This window comes from Mustelus asterias, chromosome 23 (assembly GCF_964213995.1).
Source record: "Mustelus asterias chromosome 23, sMusAst1.hap1.1, whole genome shotgun sequence".
NCBI classification, from domain to species: domain Eukaryota; kingdom Metazoa; phylum Chordata; class Chondrichthyes; order Carcharhiniformes; family Triakidae; genus Mustelus; species Mustelus asterias.
This window is the reverse complement of record NC_135823.1, coordinates 65,400,452-65,421,658: the sequence shown is the minus strand read 5'-3', so window position 1 is coordinate 65,421,658 and position 21,207 is coordinate 65,400,452. Positions and strand designations below refer to the sequence as shown.

The following is a 21,207-nucleotide window of genomic DNA, read 5'->3' as shown; positions in this document are numbered from 1 at the left end:
TATGGTTTTAATATTATCCTCCAAAGGATGAAGGCCTTTAGTGTCTACCCTGAACCCCAGGTGTATAACTTCACCCGCCTGGAAAGTGCATTTCTCTCATTTTAAACAGATATCCGCTTCTTTCAATCTTCTTAGAACCTCCCCTAGGTTTTCCCTGTGCTCCTCAGGAGACATTCCTGTAATTAGGATGTCAGCCAGGTACTTCACTACTTTAGGAATGCCCTGCAATAAACTTTCCATTACATGCAGGAAAATGGCACTGGCCAATGAGACTCCAAGGGGCAGCACGGTGGCACAGTGGTGAGCACTGCTGCCTCACAGCACTAGGGACCCGGGTTCAATTCCCGGCTTGGGTCACTGTCTATGTGGAGTCTGCACATTCTCCCTGTATCTGCGTGGCTTTCCTCCAGGTGTTCTGGTTTCTTCCCACAGTCTGAAAGACGTGCTGGTTAGCTGCATTGGCCATGCTAAATTCTCCCTCAGTGTACCCAAACAGGCGCCAGCGTGTGGCGACTAGGGGATTTTCGCAGTGTTAATGTAGTTATGTGACTAATGAATAAACTTTAAAAGGGTAAATGTGTTTACTCGGTATAGGCCCTTGTGGGTGTTGATGGCAATTAACTTCTGGGAATCTTCATCCAACTCCAGCTGCTGGTAGGCGTGACTGAGATCTAACTTGGTGACTTAAGGCTCCCTGCTAAGGGGCCGTCAACTCTCGGAATGGGGTATCTATCTATCTGAGCTCCTCGATTTACAGTTAAATTATAATCGCCACAGATTCTTACTGTACCATCTGGTTTTCGAATGGGGATGACAGGCGCAACGCATTCAGAAAACTACAGGTTTTACGACACCCTATTCTTCCAATCGTCCTAACTCCACTTCTACCATATGATGACGTGCGCAAGGCATTAGGCGGGCCCAAGACAAATGTAGGCATTGCCTCGGAGTTCAGATAAATTTTGGCTTTAGCCCCTTTTATTCATCCCAGTTCCTTTTGGAAAACCCCGGAGTGTCTGCTCTTGAAATCCTCCATCCCGAATATTCAATATCTCCAGTCCGTCTAATTTTATCTGTTTCAACCAGTCTCGACCCATGATACAAGGTCTGTGACCCTTAGTCACTAGGACAGGTAGTCCTTAGTTTCTGTGGGATGCAGTAACTGTCGCTGGCCCTACTGTCTCTAACCTCTCTCCTGCATACGCAGACAAAATGGCTTCTGCATCACTCACTCTCAAGCGTTGCAGACCTTTTTGAAGGTATTGGAATGCTTGCTCCCCTTTGACTGTGGCTCCTGTATCGCCTTCCATTTTGAGAACTGCCATTGACCTTCAAGGCTTTTTCAATAGAAGGAACCTTATTGAGTAGGACCTGGTTTAAAGTATACAATTTGGATCCTCTGTTGGGCTCTTCATCCAGTTTCTTTAATGGAATTAAACATTTTTCTTGTCCGTGTTCTGTTCTGTCTGCTTCATTCCACACCATGCTTGCAGATGACCCTTCTTTTTGCAATGGAAGCAGACATAATTTCTGCACCAGCAAGTTTCTTGGGAGAGCTCTTCCCCCACATTGAAAACAAGCGTCCGCCCAGGTGTTGTACCACCCTTCTCCGGCTCTGCTGTGCCCTCACTCAGGCTGTTCCCCACAGCAACCGCTTTCTGCCACAAATGGTTCACCTCGCTGGGCACGCTGTGTACTTGCACCTTGTGTTTTGCGCAATGCACTCTGCTACCTGAGGCATCTCTGCAGCTTTTTCTAAAGAGATTTTAGTCTCAGCCAGCAGTTTTTTTCTGCGTTGTGAGGCTGTTGGTCCCCCAGACCAAACGGTCCCTTACCATCTCACCTAAAACTGGGCCGAACTCACAGTGCTGTGCTAACACTCTCAATCTGGCCACAAAACTGGAAACGGCCTCCCTGTCATGATTGAAGGTCGGGGGTTAAAATGATCTTTGCCCACTTTGACTATCTGGTCAAAAGACTTTTGTATTTGGAGTGTCAGGTGATGGTAGACGCCTCACTAGGCTGTAAGTTTGTGGGCCACAGACCTTTCGTTTTCTCTCTGCTGTGATCTCATTAGCTACGAAGAAATAATGCAGCCTTTCGATATGTTGCCCCATCTTCCACTTCTGGGTCAAACGGTTCAATCTTTCTGATTAAAGGCATTTTTATATGACGGATGTACCTGTCTCTTTGTAGCTTTGACACTCACTCTCCTCTCCCTTTAACTGCACGCTGTGATATCCTGACAACTAACAAAGTTTTTTCCTCGTCGCCAGTGTAGTAAAGTCAATGGTGACTTGTTGTGGCTTCATGTAATAATTGATTTATTAACAATAATATATATACAAGGATCTGACAGAACTGCAACACACTCCTACTTTCTTCTCCACCCTGGCTCCAACTGAGGTTCCTCCCCATCCCCGGACGTGCGCCCTTGCTCCTGATTGGCTCAGCTTCCTGCATGGACTCTCCATAGGGTCTGGCCCAATCACGTGGCCCTCAAAGGATCACCCCCTTTAAAGGGCCACGTTACCATGTGAGGCATGAGTGGGGCAGAAGCAGACGGCAGGATGAGAGCTGTGTGGGTGATTACTCACCCATATTTGTGAATTTCATGAGGAATTATGTTTTGGTCATTTCAGATTAATGTTACAATTGTAAATGGTGGTTTGAGTGGCCCCATTAGTGCAATATTAATATTATTTTCAATATCACAGTGGGTGAGCTAGCACCTTACTGAAATAGCCCAGTGAGCCAGGAAAACTGCCCTTGTTATCAGAACAACTCTAATGATTCAATCTGCCTGGCAAGATATGTTTCTTTTTATCTTTGTCCCAAATGTTGTACAAATAGAGCACCTCCCCAGTCGAAGGTAATATTCATTTGTTGTCTGGTGGTGCATGTTTTGTCATTAATTTCTGTAGCTGCTGTAAACTGGGTAAGTTGCACATCCATCACGACAGATAGCAGTTGATATCTGATTGAGAAGATCTGTGCTGCTTACCGAGGAACCGGTATCCATGGATTTCAGGCAGGTACAGCAGCGATGTAAATGATTCACCTGCCACATAAACGTGTGTCGTTGCGCGTAAATCCTGACCACGACATGTATTAGTGCTAGCACAGCGCACATTGCAGGAACAGCAATTTTGGGTCACTAGATGTCCCCTCTTGTAGTGTCATATCATCGAAGGCTGGAAGTTGAATATTGTTTAATGTGCCAATCAAGATGAACCAACTCCACAGACTTCGTGCAGTGTTAAACAGTCGTCTGAAATCCGAAAGTAGAAGATTTTCGGTGCTGTAAATGTAACTCACAAAACTTCAGAAGAGCCAAGGCAGCGTTAATGAATGATCAGTTAACAGAAGAATCCTTTCAAGGGCTTGATTCTCAGTAAACAGTGAAACACAAAAATAAAACTATTCAAGAAATTGCACAACTAATATAAGGATATTATCCAGAAGGAAAGGAAGATAGAAGTGAGAGGGAGTATCTGCTGTCGGGGAACGCACCATACTTGGTAGCGGGGGCCACTCCATTGTCTGGCTCCACCTTTGGGTCGTATATATAACAGGCTCGGATCAGAAGCAGCTTCTTCTGATTATTGGACCTGATGTAAGTGTGTTCGACCAGTCTAGCATGTTAGTGCCATCTGGCGGCTGAAGCTGGAACTAGGCTTCGTTCTGAATGCTAGCGGTGCCCTGTCTTGGATGTAATTTAAGATGAAATTAGGCAACAACTCAACAAACAGCAGCAGCAGCAGGATTTAGGCACATGGTGCAATCAATAAAGTTACACGAAGAGCTCCTCTGCTACACGGCATTCAAAATAATCAAAATCAACATCGCTGTTTTCTTTAATTGTTGCCTTGTCTGATAAGTATGAAGAATCAATCCTCGTATCTTCTTAGATGGGAGTTGATGGTTTGAAAACCAGTTTTGTGACATCAAAAGTTCTGTCTATAAAAAGTGATTCCACAATTCGTCAAGAGGTAGTCCAGGAGGTTATGCTGCAGTGAAACAGCATATAAATTCTTAACCTGTCTGCCTGAAATACTTCACTATTTTAGAGTTAATTTTTAAGCCATTTATTTTAGACATGCACATAAAGCTAGAAAAGATAATCATATAATCATAGAATCCCTTCAGTGCAGAAGGAGGCCATTCGGCCCATCGGGTCTGTACCGACCACAATCCCACCCAGGCCCCATCCCCGTAATCCCATGTTTTTACCCTGCTAGTCCCCCCGACACTAAGGGGCAATTTAGCCTGGCCAATCCACCCAACCCGCACATCTTTGGACACTAAATCAGATGGGTAAATATGCTAAAGAATGGGACAAATGCAAGTTTAGGAAAAGCCGCCGCCAATCGATTATAAACGCAAGTTTAAATAAAGTAAATGTGACGATTAAATATCTAATGATTAATGCTCACCAAGCAAAGGATTTTGGAGTTTACTTGACTGGCTACCATTTTCTGTTTAAAAATTGTAAGAACAAATTTATTTTCAGTCATATTAAGATTAACTTTATCAAATTCCTCAATCTTTTGGCTGGTGAATCGTCACATTCTAAATCCAGTGGAAAAATGAGTTAGCATCAAATTGTCAAAACACCAGAATGTCAATCATTACCTTAAGGAATTTATATCCGCCCAGGAGAAACTGCTGTCGTAATGTTTTATGTGCTGGGGATCTTTACATCCACAACACTGGGATAGAAACATCCCACTTAGTATTTTAATGTTGTGCTCTCATGAAACCTTTTATCATAGATTCTACTGTACATGTTAATAACTTTTTTTCTACAAGGTGGCACGGTGGTGAGCACTGCTGCCTCACAGCGCCAGGGACCTGGGTTCGATTCCTGGCTTGGGTCACTGTCTGTGTGGAGTTTGCACGTTCTCCCCGTGTCTGCGTGGGTTTCCTCCGGGTGCTCCGGTTTCCTTCCACAGTCCAAAGATGTGCGGGTTAGGTTGATTGGCCATGCTAAATTAACCCTAATTTCAAGGGGACTAGCAGGGTAAATATGTGGGGTTACGGGGATAGGGTGGAATTGTTGTCGGTGCAGGCTCAGTGGGCCGAATGGCCTCCGTCTATACTGTAGGGATTCTATGATTCTACAGATGTACGTATATCGAGTTGTGAAATCCACAGTTTGGAAGGTGCCAACACATTCCAGTTCATCCCTTGTGTCAGCACGGAGCACTTCCAGGCCAAACACAGTGTGGATTGGAAAATGGGACTTCCACCCTGTCAGTGTGGTTTGGCTTAACCAAAGGCAACAGTGCCCTGTGCTAACCAATTATGATGCAAGGTTTTTGTGTATTAAAAAAAATGATGTATTAGGGTCTGGATAGAGAGTGAGGGAGGGAAACTAGGTTCATATTGAAATTGAATTGGAAGCTGGGAGGTAACGCTATCACTTGTTACCATTAATGCTGGGTGGTACTCACCCTAACATACTGTATAAACCAATTTTTTGTGGTGGAAATAACGGTGAGACTACTGACATTCTCTGATATTGATGTGTAAACTCTGATGACCACATGCCGAAATCAGGGAGTTGCTGTTTGATGGACCAGGCTCCTCCAGAAACTCTGCTGTATCAGCCTATAACAGCAAGACACTCGGCACTGAAACAGCATGACATTGCTGGCACATGCCACAGGTCCTCTGTAGAAGGCAGCAAACTAGATCAGACACCCAATGATAGCAAGTCTATGCTCCAAAGCCCCCCACAAGCATCCTGTGGGCAGATGTCAGTGATGCGAACAGCATTTGATTTGATTTGATTTATTATTGCCACATGTATTCGTATAAAGTGAAAAGTATTGTTCCTTGCGCACTATACAAAGCATACCGTTCATAGAGAAGGAAAGGAGAGAGTGCAGAGTGCAGTGTTACAGTCATAGAGAGTTTAAAAGAGTTGGAATGAAGTTTTAGAAACATAGAATGAGAATAAAAGATAGAATTAGGAGGTATGATGGGAATAGCTTGAAAGAAATCACCTCGCTCTGGCGCCATCTTAGAATCATAGAAATCATAGAAACCCTACAGTGCAGAAAGAGGCCATTTGGCCCATCGAGTCTGCACTGACCACAATCCCATCCAGGTCCTACCCCCATATCCCTACATATTTACCTGTGCATCTCAGGACACTAAGGGGCAATTTTTTAGCATGGCCAATCAACCTAACCCACACATCTTTGGACACATCTTGGTCCACAATTCCATTCCTTTGTTACTGACTCTAGATCTGGGCCTTTCCTATGGCCCCAATCTTGTGATCAGTGACAAATGAATGGCACCAAGCGTTTCATAAGACCATAAGACATAGGAGCAGAATTAGGCCACTCGGCCCATCGAGTCTGCTCTGCCATTTAATCATGGCTGATATTTTTCTCATCCCCATTCTCCTGCCTTTTTCCCATAACCCCTAATCCCCTTATCAATCAAGAACCTATCTATCTCTGTCTTAAAGTCACTCAATGACCCGGCCTCCACAGCCTTCTGCGGCAAAGAGTTCCACAGATTCATCACTACATTATATTTACATATATCTGAAGGATTCCTATGGGTTTTTGCATTGGAACTAGTGGTGTTTAGAAATCCAAAACATGCAGCATTCTCAGGAGGAGATCTGAGGGCAAGCGACAGTCATGCGTGAGAGCAGGGCAAGCATTGGCGTGTCTCCTTAACCGATCAGATTGGAAAGTCTTTGCAGAATTTGGCAGACTCTGAACCAGGAGGTGTAAGTTAGAATATTTAATTCAATGTCAGATCATGTACACAAAGTGAAATAAATAGAGGGAAAGAAAGATGGATTCAGAAACACACAAAAATGAAAGAGAAAGTAAATAAAAGATTTTCTGAAGACATGAAACTCCACACTTGTAAAAGCTTTTTTAAAGCACCAGCAAGGTTGTTTGGCAGGAATTAAGACTTATCGTGCTGTTAAAGAATAATTGACACTTGTATGGACAAGTCTAAACATTTGAGAAGTTTAGTGGCTATCCAGCATGCAAGTACAAGGGATATGTGGCATATGCAGGAATGTAATGCTGTTTCATGTATCTCAGTGCTGAGTCTCTCACTGTTATACGCTGATACATCAAAGTTTCTGGAGGAGCATGGTCTACCAAATAGCAACTTCCTGATTTCAGCATTTAACTTCACATGTGATCACTGGAGGTCATTGTTGTACACTTTAATGTGGGAAAATGTTGACAAATAATATTATCACAGAATCCCTACAGTGCAGAACGAGGCCATTTGGCCCATCGAGTGTACATCAACCACAAATCCCACCCAGGCCCTATCCCTGTAACCCCACGTATTCACCTCACTAATCCCCCTGATACTAATGGGCAATTTTTAGCATGGCCAGTCAACCTAACCTGCACATCTTTGGAGTGTGGGAGGAACCTGGAGCACCCGGAGGAAACCCATGCAAACACGGGGAGGAAGATAAAAGATGAACGGAAAATTAAAAATCTCTTTTTTTTAAAGAAGTCTTCTACACTGAATGACTTTTGAAGGAATGAAAAATCCACAATTTGAAAATTAAAATTTTGGGCTGGATAAGTTGTTTGACAGTAACATCACTTATCACGCCAGTAAAAAAAAAATCACTTCATGCTGAATGCTCCAGCTCTAACGTTTTCCAAAATACTTAGCAAGGAACTAGTGAATAAATACCTCAACTTTATGCCATTGTGGCCGTTTCAGTGCTTAGTCTATCAGTGAGGACTGTCACAGCACTCTGGGAAGGAGCGGGGTAACTCTCAACGCAATTTCCAGGTCTCTGAGCTTAACTGCACACAGGCAGATATTGGATGTTGCTGTCCAATTTACTCCATTATGTTACTGACCCCTGGCAGCCTCGCCATTACTACTGTTGCAAAATCCACCAAGGCTTTCAGGTGTCAACAGCACTTCAAAGTTTCCCATTAAAACCCAGGCGTGTGTTACAGCGTGGAAACACGCACCGCCCGAATAATTCTGCGTGATGCATAAAACCCACAGTGTGTGTAAATGATCTTATCCCACATCAGGCCTTTCATCTCTATGGCACTTCACAAAGTGCTTTACAGCCAGTTCATTAATTTTCAAGTGTAGTCATTGTTTTTTACAGTCGGATGTGGCAGCCAATTTGTGCTGAGGAAACTTGAAAGGTGAGTGTGTTACTATCGAGTCAAGGCTGACACTTACAGTATGACTGGAGAATAACAATTCCTGAATATATTACAGCATGTTATCGATTATCTTTCAGAATTGGGCTGGAATGAGGTGTCCTTATAAACTACTCCGAATGATCTTGGCACTTGTCTGCAGTAAGTACCTTTTTAAAGTCTTTCTACCGAACTATAATGATTTATTATTTTTAATTTAGGTTGATTGGCCATGCTAAATTGCCCCTTAGTGTCAGGGGTTGGGGGGGGGGGGTGGGTTATGAGGACAGGGCCTGGGTGGGATTGTTGTTGGTGCAAGCTCAGTGGGCCGAATGGCCTCCTCCTGCACTGTAGGGATTCTATTCTATTCTAGATTGTTTCCTGTCCGATCTCGTTAAATTTGCAAAATAAGTTGAAGTTTATTTATCAGTGTCACAAGTAGGCTTACATCAACACTGCAATGAAGTTACTGTGAAAATCCCCTAGTCGCCACACTCTGGCGCCTGTTCGGGTACACTGAGGGAGAATTTAGCATGGCCAATGCACGTTAACAGCGCTTCTTTCAGACTGTGGGAAGAAACCGGAGCACCCGGAGGAAACTCACGCAAACACGGGAGAATGTGCAAACTCCACACAGACAGTGACCCAAGCCGGGAATCGAACCCGGGTCCCTGACACTGTGAGACAGCAATGCTAACCCTGTGCCACCCTAAATGCGAGACCTCTTCAGATTCACATGGGAAGGACTGGAATAATATAATTTGCATTTCATTTGGAAAATTTATATTGGTAGTAAAGGGACGTTGTAGATTAGATTGTCTTTATCTTCTCCACATTTTGAATTTTTAAAACTCTCGTTCTCTTTCCTTTTGGCAGTGAGCTCTGAGGTTGGCCGCGCTGTGTGGCTCCGTTTTTCTCCTCCACTTCCTTCTTCTGGCCCCCAGCCCAGCTTCATGGCACATCTGGCTGGTGCAGTGGTGGGTATCAGTATGGGACTCATCATCCTGCGCAGCTACGAAGAGAATCTCCACCAGCAGTGTGCCTGGTGGGTCATGGTTTTCTCATACGCCGTCTTTGTTGTATTCGCAATTTTCTGGAACATTTTTGCATACGATCTCCTGGGTGTGCAGATCCCGCCTCCACCATAGGTAGCCAGACCTCGGCTTTGGACCCTGTCCCAACAGAGAGGTTTATGTGGCTGCAGAACCACTTTGTGACTGAAGAAACGTGAGGTGGACCTTTAATGAACAACTGTTAAAACTGACCTTTTGACTACTGATTTTTATCATCATTGTGATTGGCAGGATTTGTAACTCGATGACTAGACACTGAGTAAATGCTGCAGAAGTGATAGACATCACTTGCAAATTATGGGATTTTGAGAGTATAGATGGATGGATGAATGAATTTTTATTTTGGTGAACCAGGTGTTGTGGAAATCTAACACTGTGCTATACAATCTCCAAGCCAAACCACTGAAACATCTGTATAAGTGGTGCTGCTGTTTAATGTGATGTGGAGGGATACATTCATTCCCTGTAGGAATGCACCCTACCTGCATAAGCCCAGATAGGTTAAGTGCAGGTGGGAACTCTTAGGAACCAAGTGAGCACAGGAACACAGCCAGAGTGTCAGCAGCTAATATCATTTTACAGGTTAGAAAGCACCCAGCGTTGGTAAGTTTCCCGCTGCTTGTCGATCTCGATCATCCTTATCTGGTACGATGGTCTAAACAGGAATAGGTTAGAAAGCCCAAATTTAAACACACACAAAATTCATCTTACTCGTTCTCCATTTTCTCAAGAACCTCACTGTATTTTGTGTACATGTCATCAAATGGGATGTGAAGATATATTGAAAAAAAAAATTAAGTGACAAGAATTATATTGTTATCAATGACCTCCACCATCCTCCCTTTGACCTATAAAGTCTGGTTAAACTGGTTAAGTCTAAATGTGTTAAATTTCATACAGATGTTTTCAAGCTAAAATGTCTCAATAAATATTGACCTTGATCACAAAAGACTTTTGTACATGTTTGAAACAAGAACTGGATTCATCAGTGCCGCATGAAGAGGTACCTGTGGAACCAATTATATGAGGAATTAATTGTTAGATTTTTTTTTTATTCATTCAGGGGACATGGGCGTCGCTGCTGGTCAGCATTTGTTGCCCATCTCTAGTTGCCCTTGAACTGAGTGGCTTTCACAGCCATTTCAGAGGACAGTTTAGTCAACCACATTGCTGTATCTCTGGAGTCACATGTCAGCCAGACCAGGTAAGGACGGCAGATTTCCTTCCCTAAAAGAGATTAGTGAACCAGATGGGTTTTTCCAACAATGGTTTCATGGTCATCAATAGATTCTTAATTCCAGATAGTTTTTTTTATTGAATTCAAATTCCACCATCTGCCATGACAGGATTCGAATCTGGGTCCCCAGAACATCAGCTGAGTTTCCGGATTAATAGTCTAGCACTAATACCATTAGGCCATTGCCTCCCCTTGACTCAATATTTACATCATTAATGACCCATAATTCCACAAGAGTGGAAATAATTTCTACTGGAACTGCATTCCAAATGGAATGCAGGGGAGGTTTCAGAAGACTCTGGACAAGCGAGCAGGGAACTTGTACTCAAGATGGAGACAATTCTAAATTGGCATTCTGCAGATTCACGAGTTATGCCTCAATAACGAATAAAATAATGGAATCAACTGAGGAGAAAACTCAACAATTGCCTCAACAGAAATAATTTAGTAACAGCCAGCATGGTTTCAAGAGGAAGATTTTGCCTAAAATCAACCTTTTGAGAAAATTATGTCCTACATGGACAGTGGGACACCATATTGTGCAATACACAGATTTCAAAAATAAAGCCTTTCAGTTTCTTTTAATTTATTAGTCGCAAGTAGGTTTACATTAACACTGCAATGAAGTTACTGTGAAAATCCCCTAGTCACCACACTCTGGCACCCGTTTGGGTAAATGCACCTAACCAGCGTGTCTTTCAGACTGTGGGAGGAAACCCATGCAGACTCGGGGAGAACGTACAAACTCCGCACAGACGGTGACCCAAGGCTGGGAATCGAACCTGGGTCCCTGGCGCTATGAGGCAGCAGTGCTAACCACTGTGCCACCGCGTCGCCCCATGAATGACCAGTGCATGAACTAAAATGGTGGGATTTTCACAGTGTAACCTGGTTGAGGAGAGGGGTTGAAATGGGAAGGAGATGCCAATTGGGGAGACCAGGTGTGGTGGTGGAACCCACCATTCTTAAGATATATGATAGCGACTTAGATTCAGGATTCATATGCAAACTGGTCCAATTTGCAGATGATGCTAAACTGGGAGGAGGGGGAAGTATCCAGGGAGATTGAAAAAGGTTTGAGGAATCTACAAATGAGCAGAACAGTAACAGATGAAATTTAATACAAATAAGCACAAGCAAACAAGATGGGCCATATAATACAATCAGTTTAAACTCATGTCTGGACCCCTTTCACTCTTAGCTATGTCTTAATTTTACTGCCTACTAGAAGAATGTATAAGTAGTGTAAAATTTAGATATAGCTAAAAGTGGAAGGGGTCCACTTATTGCTTAATGGCCCATCATATTGTCTGGCACAGTGCTGCCAAGATTAAGGTGAATAGGTCACTGGCCAATACTCTTACATCTAATGTTTAAGTTTATTTATTAGTGTTACAAGTAGGTTTACATTAACACTGCAATGAAGTTACTGTGAAAATCCCCTAGTCGCCACACTCCAGCACCTGTTCGGGCACACTGAGGGAGAATTTAGCATAGCCAATGCACCTAACCAGCACGTCTTTGGACTGTGCGAGGAAACTGGAGCACGCAGAGGAAATCCACGCAGACACGGGGAGGACGTGCAGACTCCGCACAGACAGTGATCCATGCTGGGAATCAAACCCGGGTCCCTGGCACTGTGAGGCAGCAATGCTCAATACATGATCAGCTCTTTAATATAGTTCAGTGGCACAGCTGGTTTAGTGCGTACAATGTCCTGGGACGTTGGGGACTACACTATTGATTGCAAACAGCATGTTACTGGTTGCTGGTTGCCTCAACATTGCTGCTTTTTGAAAAGTTTCCTTACTTGATTTGACCATTGAAGACTGAAATAAATAGCGTGTGGTCCTACCTTGGGAAGATGACCATCCCACATCAAAATTCCACCATCTCCAGCTCTATTCCGAGCATTCATTTCAAACAGTCTTGTAACAATTGCACACATTTGCCTAAATGCAGAGTTTTGATGCTGGCTGGGCCTGCCTGCACTGGGATACGCGGAGCTGAATATTCCCATAGGTGTTGGGAACCCGATCCCTGCACATTTCGGAGGCTGGAACAACCGATTTTTGTGGGAGGTGGTCAATTAAAAGGACTCCGCATTCACCGACTGTCCATGGCTGGCACACAGGCATGGGAGAGTCAATGGAGGGACCAAAGGGGGTGGCTGTCCAGCAGACCCCCTGGGAAAGGGGAGAACTACCCAAACAGACAGAAGGCGAGAAGGCACAAGGTGCAGGCACTTAAACAGAGGTCCAAGTGGCACCTTTTGAATTGCGGCCAGAACCAACTCAGGAATCAGTGTGCAGGGAGAATGGTTCCAAATGCCTGTGGATGTGCCACTTACAATCTTTCTGTTCACTTTTACTTAACTCAGCAAAGCCATATGCTGGCACAAATCGCCAACATGAAGCCACTTTTGATTCATTACCAGATTCCTGCCACTGCTTGAGGCCCATGCAGCACTGAACAAAATTCAATGTATTGCCAGCATAAGAACTGATTGTCATATTAAGTAACTTAACTGGCTCCCGCCACTGCTGTTACCACTGGGAGCCTGCCTCCGGGAAAAACTCATGGAAATAGGAACCCACCAGGGAGTTGGCTCAATATGCTGTGTTCCAAATTTCCACACTCCCCTGCCTCCACTGGGCTGGTAAAAGTCTGGCTGCAGAACGCATCAGGCATAGGGTACGTTTCAGGGGCTACTTCTCATTTCTAAGGTCATGGTTGTCTGGTCAGCAATGATCCCTGCCCTACCATGTGTGTGATTTTTTAAAGTTTATTTATTAGTCACAAGTAAGGCTTACGTTAACACTGCAATGAAGTTACTGTGAAATTCCCCTAGTCGCTACATTCCGGTGCCTGTCAATGCACCTAACCAGCTTTCAGAATGTGGGAGGAAACCGGAGCACCCGGAGGAAACCCACGCAGACTCGGGGAGAATGTGCAGACTCCACACAGTGACCCAAGCTGGGAATCGAACCCGGATTCCTGGCGCTGTGAAGCAGCAGTGCTAACCACTGTGCCACCATGCCGCCCCGTGCTGTGTTTCAGAGACTTGGATAATCTACTGGGGGAACTCAAAGCACTGGAGAAGTACAAACAGCAGTGAGTTCACAAGATCCTCCAAATCCAGCAGAAAGGTGGCCTACAACAGCATCCTCTCCCAAGCCAACATGTCCAGCATCGAGATGCTAATCACTCAAGACTAGCTCCACTGGCAGGACATATGACTTGTACGGCCTGACACCCGAAACAACTGTTCTATTCGGAACTTGGTCACGGCTAGGGAGCAAATTGAACTTTCTTGTTTTTCAGTCCAGTGATGGAATAGCCCAAAACTCAGTCATTCTTTTTCATGCAAGAACCACAAAGTATGACAGAGCATGAACACTTGGAATGTTTCAAAGGTACCTGCCCAGATAAAACCTTAACTCTTTCTGAGACAGTTTTCCTTTCTAGGTGACAATATTCAAAAGGGTAGTTTACAGCATGGAACGTGTGACAAATTAAACACACGAGAATGTCAGATTTTATTCAGAATTTCTTGCGTCCGGGCAAATATTCTATCCACGACCTCAGAGTAAAGGGACGACCCTTTAGAACTGAGATGTGGAGGAATTTCTTCAGCCAGAGGGTGGTGAATCGGTGGAATTCATTGTCACAGAAGGCTGTGGAGGCCAGGCCATTGAGTGTCTTTAAGACAGAGATGGATAGGCTCTTGATTGGTAAATGGATCAAAGGTAATGGGGAAAAGGTGGGAGAATGGGGTTGAGATCAGCCATGATCAAATGGCGGAGCAGACTCGATGGGCTGAATGGCCTAATTCTGCTCCCATATCTTATGGTCTTATATCAGCTGATTTTATTTCATACTGAAAATCAAAACTCATTTAAGTCATAGAAACATAGAAAAACTACAGCACAAACAGGCCCTTCGGCCCCACAAGTTGTGCCGAACACATCCCTACCTTCTAGACCTACCTATAACCCTCCATCCTATTAAGCTCCATGTACTCATCCAGGAGTCTCTTAAAAGACCCTATTGAGTTCACCTCCACCACCACTGACGGCAGACGATATATTTATCGATCTGTAGAATATTTATCCACCTCCAGTGAGGAAGGAACCAAATAAATTTCCAGGTGTGAATTGAAAACCACTTGTTTCACTGTTTCTGTCTTGATTTCTCACCAACTTCTTTCCAATTTTTTTCACTGGAGATGTCCTGTCCATACCTCCCCACTTCCACACTCCAGCAACCAGCTCTGTCCCCTGGAACAGCATTCCCTCTGGCTCACTCTGTTAAGTGCCATGAGAAATCTCTCCGTCTGCGCGTCCAGTGCGTTTTGCCAGTTTAAACTCTGTTTCCCTCTCTTCATACGCTGTCCGACTTGCTGACTATTTCCAGCATTCTCTGTTTTTCTTTCCAGCACCTGCAACATTTCTCTCCTGCGTGCAGAGTGTTCCGGATCACACTTACGGGCGGCACGGTGGCACAGTGGTCAACACTGCTGCCCCACAGCGCCAGGGACCAGTGTTCAATTTCAACTTCGGTCACTGTGTGGAGTTTGCACATTCTCCCCGTGTCTGCATGGGTTTCCTCCGGGTGCTCTAGTTTCTTCCCACAGTCCAAAGATGTGCAGGTTAGGTTGATTGGCTATGCTAAATTGATCCTTAGTGTCAGGGGGATTGGCAGGGTGAATATGTGAGGTTATGGGAATAGGGCCTGGGTGGGATTGTGGTTGGTTCAGACTCGATGGGTTGAATGCACTGTAGGGATTCTATGATTCAAAGTATTTCACAAGAGAAAAATTACAAAATTAGTTGGAGTCTGCAGATAAACTGCACAAACCAAGCTCCAGGTTACCTCTCACCTCTTGAATGAGAACGTGTATAGCTTCCAATTACCTTAGCACGGAAAAGAAGAAAAGCCAGCCTGACCTGTAATTAACCCGAACATTGATTTCAACAATGCAAAGCGATTATAGATACTTCATACAGTTTAGCAGCAGGGGTTGCACATATTGTATTACGTGGTGTAATGTTCCTTCTGTGAAGTGACGGAATCATACATCAGTACAGCACGGATAGAGGGCATTCAGCCCATCGGGTCTGTACGGGCACTTCTGATTAATTCAGTCAGTCCCACTCCCTCACTCTTTCGACATATCCCTGCAACCTTTTAACCTTCAGGTATTTATCCCATTCCAAATCCTAACCTGTTACGAACTCAGAGGTGACTGTCTTTCCTGCGGGGGATGTCTTTATTGAACTGAATTAAAGATGGCTGCCCCAGACATTCCCTCACGGCAGAGGTCACATGACTTTGGCAAGCCAGATAGGACAGTTAGTAATCATTGCATTTTGAAATGGCATAGCATGGGCGTTGGCACAGTGTTTAGCACTGCTGCCTCACACAGTGTCAGGAACTTAAGAACATAAGAACTAGAAGCAGGAGTGGGCCATCTGGCCCCTCGAGCCTGCTCCGCCATTCAATAAGATCATGGCTGATCTTTTCATGGACTCAGCTCCACTTACCCACCCACTCACCATAACCCTTAATTCCTTTACTGTTCAAAAATTTATTTGTCCTTGCCCTAAAAACATCCAATAAGGTAGCCTCAACTGCTTCACTGGGCAGGGAATTCCACAGATTCACAACCCTTTGGGTGAAGAAGTTCCTCCTCAACTCAGTCCTAAATCTGCTCCCCATTATTTTGAGGCCATGCCCCCTAGTTCTAGTTTTTTCACCTGTCAGTGGAAACAACGCCCCTGCTTCTATCTTATCTATTCCCTTCATAATCTTATATGTTTCTCTAAGGTCTCCCCTCATTCTTCTGAATTCTAATGAGTATAGGCCCAGTCTACTCAGTCTCTCCTCATAAGCCAACCCTCTCAATTCCAGAATCAACCTAGTGAATCTCCTCTGCACCCCCTCCAGCGCCAGCATATCTTTTCTCAAGTAACAAGGACCCGGGTTCAATTCCGGCCTTGGGTGACAGACTGTATGGAGTTTGCACCTTCTCCCACATCTGCATGGATTTCTTCCAGGTGCTCCGGTTTCCTCTCACAGTCCAAAGATGTGCAGGTTAGGTTGATTGGCTATGCTAAATTTGCCCATAGTGTCCCAAGATGTGTAGGTAAGGGAGATTGGTACGGTAAATACGTGGGGTTATGGGCTAAGCCTGGGTAAGAGTCAGTGCAGACTCGATGGACTAAATGGCCTCCTTCTGCACGGTAGGGATTCGATGATTCTATGAAGCGCAAACATCCCCCTTTTCATAACAGACAACTTTGCATGCACTATTCATGTGTAACTGCGAATTACCCAAGTTATCCACTACACCACCCCAAATTCTCATCTTTCTATACACATGTATTTCACACAGTTGTTAAATCGTGCCGGTCTCTTAATGGTATTGGTGGAAATGTTCACAAGCAAAAACAATAGCCAGGTTCTCTTTCTCGATCAGTTCTGCTTGTGTTAGTGCCCTGGAATCAAATGCAAGGTAGTCCTTGCTGCATAACTGTCCTTCCAAGACCTGTCTCACTGGTGTCACATTGCAAGGTGACTTCATCATTGATGTCATCGCACTTTAGCACTGGCATTTTCATCTCAAATTGTTTGATTTTAGTGAATGCTGCTCCTTGTTCTGTGTCCCAGTAACACTGCACATCATTGGCAGTGAGCTTGTGGAATGGTTCACATTCTGACGACAAATTGGGTAAAAACATTGTTAAATAATTCATGAATCCAACAAATCATTGCTCTGCTTTCACATCTATTGGTTGCTGCATGGCTGCTGCAACTCTGGATCTGGGTGAAGGCCTTTTATTGTCAGTATATGAGTTACATTGAATCCCTGCAGTGCAGGAGGCCATTCGGGTCTGTACCGACCACACATCCCACCCAGACCCTATTCCCGTAATCCCACATATTTACCCTGCTAATCCTCCTGACACTAAGGATCAATTTAGCGTGGCCAATCAACCTAACCCGCACATCTTTGGACTGTGGGAGGAAACCGGAGCACCCGGAGGAAACCCACGCAGACCCAGGAGAACGTGCAGACTCTGCACAGACAGTGCAGGAATTGAACCTGGGTCCCTGGCGCTGTGGGGCAGCAGTGCTAATCACTGCGCCACCGTGCCGTATATATTGAATTCAGGCATCTTCAATTGCAATTTTCTTTCTTCTTCGGCTTCAGGTTCATATGGTGGGCTCACTCTCGCAGTCGTATTAAATTCTGAGCATGGTCAGCTATGACTTCTTCCATTGTGTCTCCACGTCCGTAGATGAGTAGATCATTCACAATGGCCTCCATTGAGGGTAAATCACTGACTACCTCATGTTGTCCACATCGATATTCTTCTGGAGCAGTGGAAACACCAAACTGCATGGACCACCATCTGTGTCTCCCAAACAGCGTCCAGAGTGTCATTAGAAAGCTGATGCTTTAATTCAGCCTCACTTGTCAGTAACCTTCCTTCACAGTTAGGATAGTGGAGATCTTTGCCTTGGCAAGTTTTATCAAAATTTCTTCCAGGGTTGGCATGGGGTAATGAGATCTGTTCAGTGCTTTATTTACAACCTTTGGGTCCAAGCATATTCTCAACTTTTCAGCTTGTTTCACTGCTATCATAGAACCATAGAAAACTTAGTGTACAGGAGGCCATTCGGCCCATCTTGTCCGTGCCAGCCCAAGGACACTTAGGTGCCCTTTCTAATCCCACTTTCCTGCATGCTGCCAACCCAGTCTACATAAATTGTCACTTTCTTGATGACTCCCTTTTCTAGCTCTTCTAATTTGTTTGTTTTCGGCTTGACTTGAGAGGGCAACTGGAACTCTTCACCACTGAAGCTGAATTGATCTCAAACTCGCATCTACTTCTAGATATTCTCCAGTTATACATGCAAACGTCACACAGACAGTGACCCAAGCTGGGAATTGAACCCGGGTCCCTAGCGCTGTGAAGCAGCAGTGCTAACCACTGTGCCACCGTGCCACGAAAATACAATTGTCTGCGGCATAAGAGACCATGGAGAGAAAACAAGTCTACTGAGAGAGGAGAAACGTACTCTCAAGAAAGCGATTGTCATGCACAGAAACGCGGAGGTTGTAACGCGTTCATACTGTCCTATGATCTGTTCAGCAACAATGGCAGTCAATGTGTTGCAACACATTGTAAATCTCTGTTGGCATGTTTAGGGTTACCACAGAACATAGAACAGTACAGCACAGGAACAGGCCCTTCAGCCCACCATGCTGTGCTGAACATGACAGCAAATTAAACTAATCCCTTCTGCCTACCCTTGGTTCTTAGATGTATCCTGTCCTGACCTTGTGACTAATCAACTTTGCATGACTGTACAACCAGCCGAATTTAATACCGGTTTAAATTGGCCAAAGGACAGAAAGCCGTGAATTGCTAAAAGGCCAAGACAGATTCAAGTGCTCATTTAATTAAAAAGTGTCACAAGTAAGGCTTACATTAACACTGCAATGAAATCACCGTGAAATTCCCCTAGTCACCACACTCTTTACCGCCTATTCGGGTCAATGCACCTAACCAGCATGTCCTTCAGACTGTGGGAGAAAACCGGATTACCTAGAGGAAACCCACGCAGACACGGGGAGAACGTGCAGACTCCGCACAGACAGTGATCCAAGCCAGGAATCGAACCCTCAATTTCCATGTGTAATTGGACCTATGTCTTCTTTTAGCATCGTAAATGCTAAAAAAAAGACATTTAGATTGCCTATCCTCCTACTCACAAGTATTCTTGAAAGGACAGAAATAAGCGAGTGGAAGAGTATCGAGCAACTGCCTCCACCCACCTCCCCCCTCAAAGCTCTGACGAAGGGTCATCCAGACTCAAAATGTTGGCTCTATTCTCTCCAGTCCAAGCTTTAGACTTGCTCCAGCTGAGACAAGTGGCTGTTGCGTACCGGCTATTATTTGGAACTCCAGATCTTCAATCCTGTCATTGCATTGGGCTCTCAGATTAATCTGTCTGCTCGGTATGAGCATCGTGCTATCGCCTCTCTCGAGGGCTTCATTTCTGGTTTGCTATACTGCGCCACTTTGCACAGATCTGTAAAGGTGATGATGCTGCAACAGTGTCAATCTGACACTCCTTGTTCACTTGGCGCTCTCCCTCTGCAGTCATCATTCCAACAGTCACAAATCCAGTTATCACTGATAGACTTGATGGAGGCAAGTGTACAGTGTTTCATCAGAGACTCCTTGGCTGATATCTTTTCAGTGAACATCGGTATTGGCTTGTTTTGCTTCTCTCTGGCCAAACACTTGTGTGTGAAATGATTCTGCTTCTTGCAGTTAAAACACTGCTTTCCCCGTGCTGGACAATCCTTCGTATGATGTTGTCCGCAGAATTCGCATCCTGCCCTTTGTGATTGTTCCGTTCTTTCGACCTGGATTCTCTCCTGGTGTTCTGCCACACGAGCTCTGGCTGACGCGTTGCAACCTTCGCGTTTCTGTCCATGTCAATCGCTTTCTAAGAGAATACGTTTCTCCTCTCTCAGCAGACTTGCTCTCACTGCAAGGTCTCTTATGCCGAAAAATTGTACTCAATTCAACTTTAATGTCATTGTAAGGTGCACAAATACAAATACAATGAAAAATGAGCTTGCAGCTCCCAAGATACAAAGAAAAAAGCAAATGCAAGTAGTCGTTATAAAATAGTGCCAATAGTCATTGAGTGTATAGGTGCATATTACACAATGTCCATCGCCTGGGAATATGTGAAAGGACGGAGTTCAGCTGGGTAACAGCTCTGGGGAAGAAGCTGTTCCTTAGCCTGGTCGTACGGGCTTGAATGCATCCGTGGTGCCTCCCAGATGGCAGGGGGCAAACAGTCTATGGCTGGAATGGGTGGGATCTCTGGTAATGCTGAGAGATCTCCGCAGACAGTGTTTGTGATAACTTAATGAGATCACCTTTCAGCTGCCCGATTTCTCAGGATTCTGTGAGCTGTGTTAATGCAGTCAGATACTCACCAGTAAACTCTTCACCCTGATCGCTAAAGTCAAACACACACCATTCACAAATTACATCTGCCTTACAGATTTTCAAAATCTCTCACCTGTTTTTTTATTTTGTCTTTCATTTTGACAGGAGCAGGGATTAAACATTGACAGCCATTTTTGTCTTATCCAGGATTTTACTTACAGCTTTCGGTTTTTCTCCTCTGTTTTTAGCAGGCTGGAACACTTCGCTGTCCCTCTTTCAGTAACTGGTTTTAGAGTCATAGAGGTTTACAGCATGGAAACAAGCCCTTTGGCCCAACTTGTCCATGCCGCCCTATTTTTAACCACTAAGCTAGTCCCAATTGCCTGTGTTTGGACCATATCCCTTTTTACCCATCTTATCCATGTAACTGTCTAAATGCTTTTTAAAAGACAAAATTGTACCCGCCTCCACTACTGCCTCTGGCAACTTGTTCCAGACACTCACCACCCTCTGAGTAAAACAAATTGCCCCTCTGGACCCTTTTGTATCTCTCCCCTTAAACCTATGCCCTGTAGTTTTAGATTCCCCTATCTTTGGGAAAAGATGTTGACTATCTAACTGATCTATGCCCCTCACCTGATGAAGGAGCAGTGCACCGAAAGCTCGTGATTCCAAATAAACCTGTGCAGGGTTCAAACCTCATTTTAGATAGTCCGAGTGAGTTCCAGCTGAGAATTCTG

General features: G+C 44.6%; 1 protein-coding gene across 1 annotated transcript in view; it reads left to right on the top strand.

The window, feature by feature from the left end:
* rhbdl1 (rhomboid, veinlet-like 1 (Drosophila)) overlaps positions 1–10,192 on the top strand; it is a 98,465-nt gene extending 88,273 nt beyond the window's left edge. Inside the window, exons 5-6 of the mRNA XM_078240834.1 lie at positions 8,276–8,336; positions 9,051–10,192. Coding sequence (XP_078096960.1) covers positions 8,276–8,336; positions 9,051–9,322 — 333 coding nt within the window. The 3' untranslated portion in view covers positions 9,323–10,192. The remainder of the gene's footprint in view (positions 1–8,275; positions 8,337–9,050) is intronic.
* Positions 10,193–21,207: the final 11,015 nt, after the last annotated feature.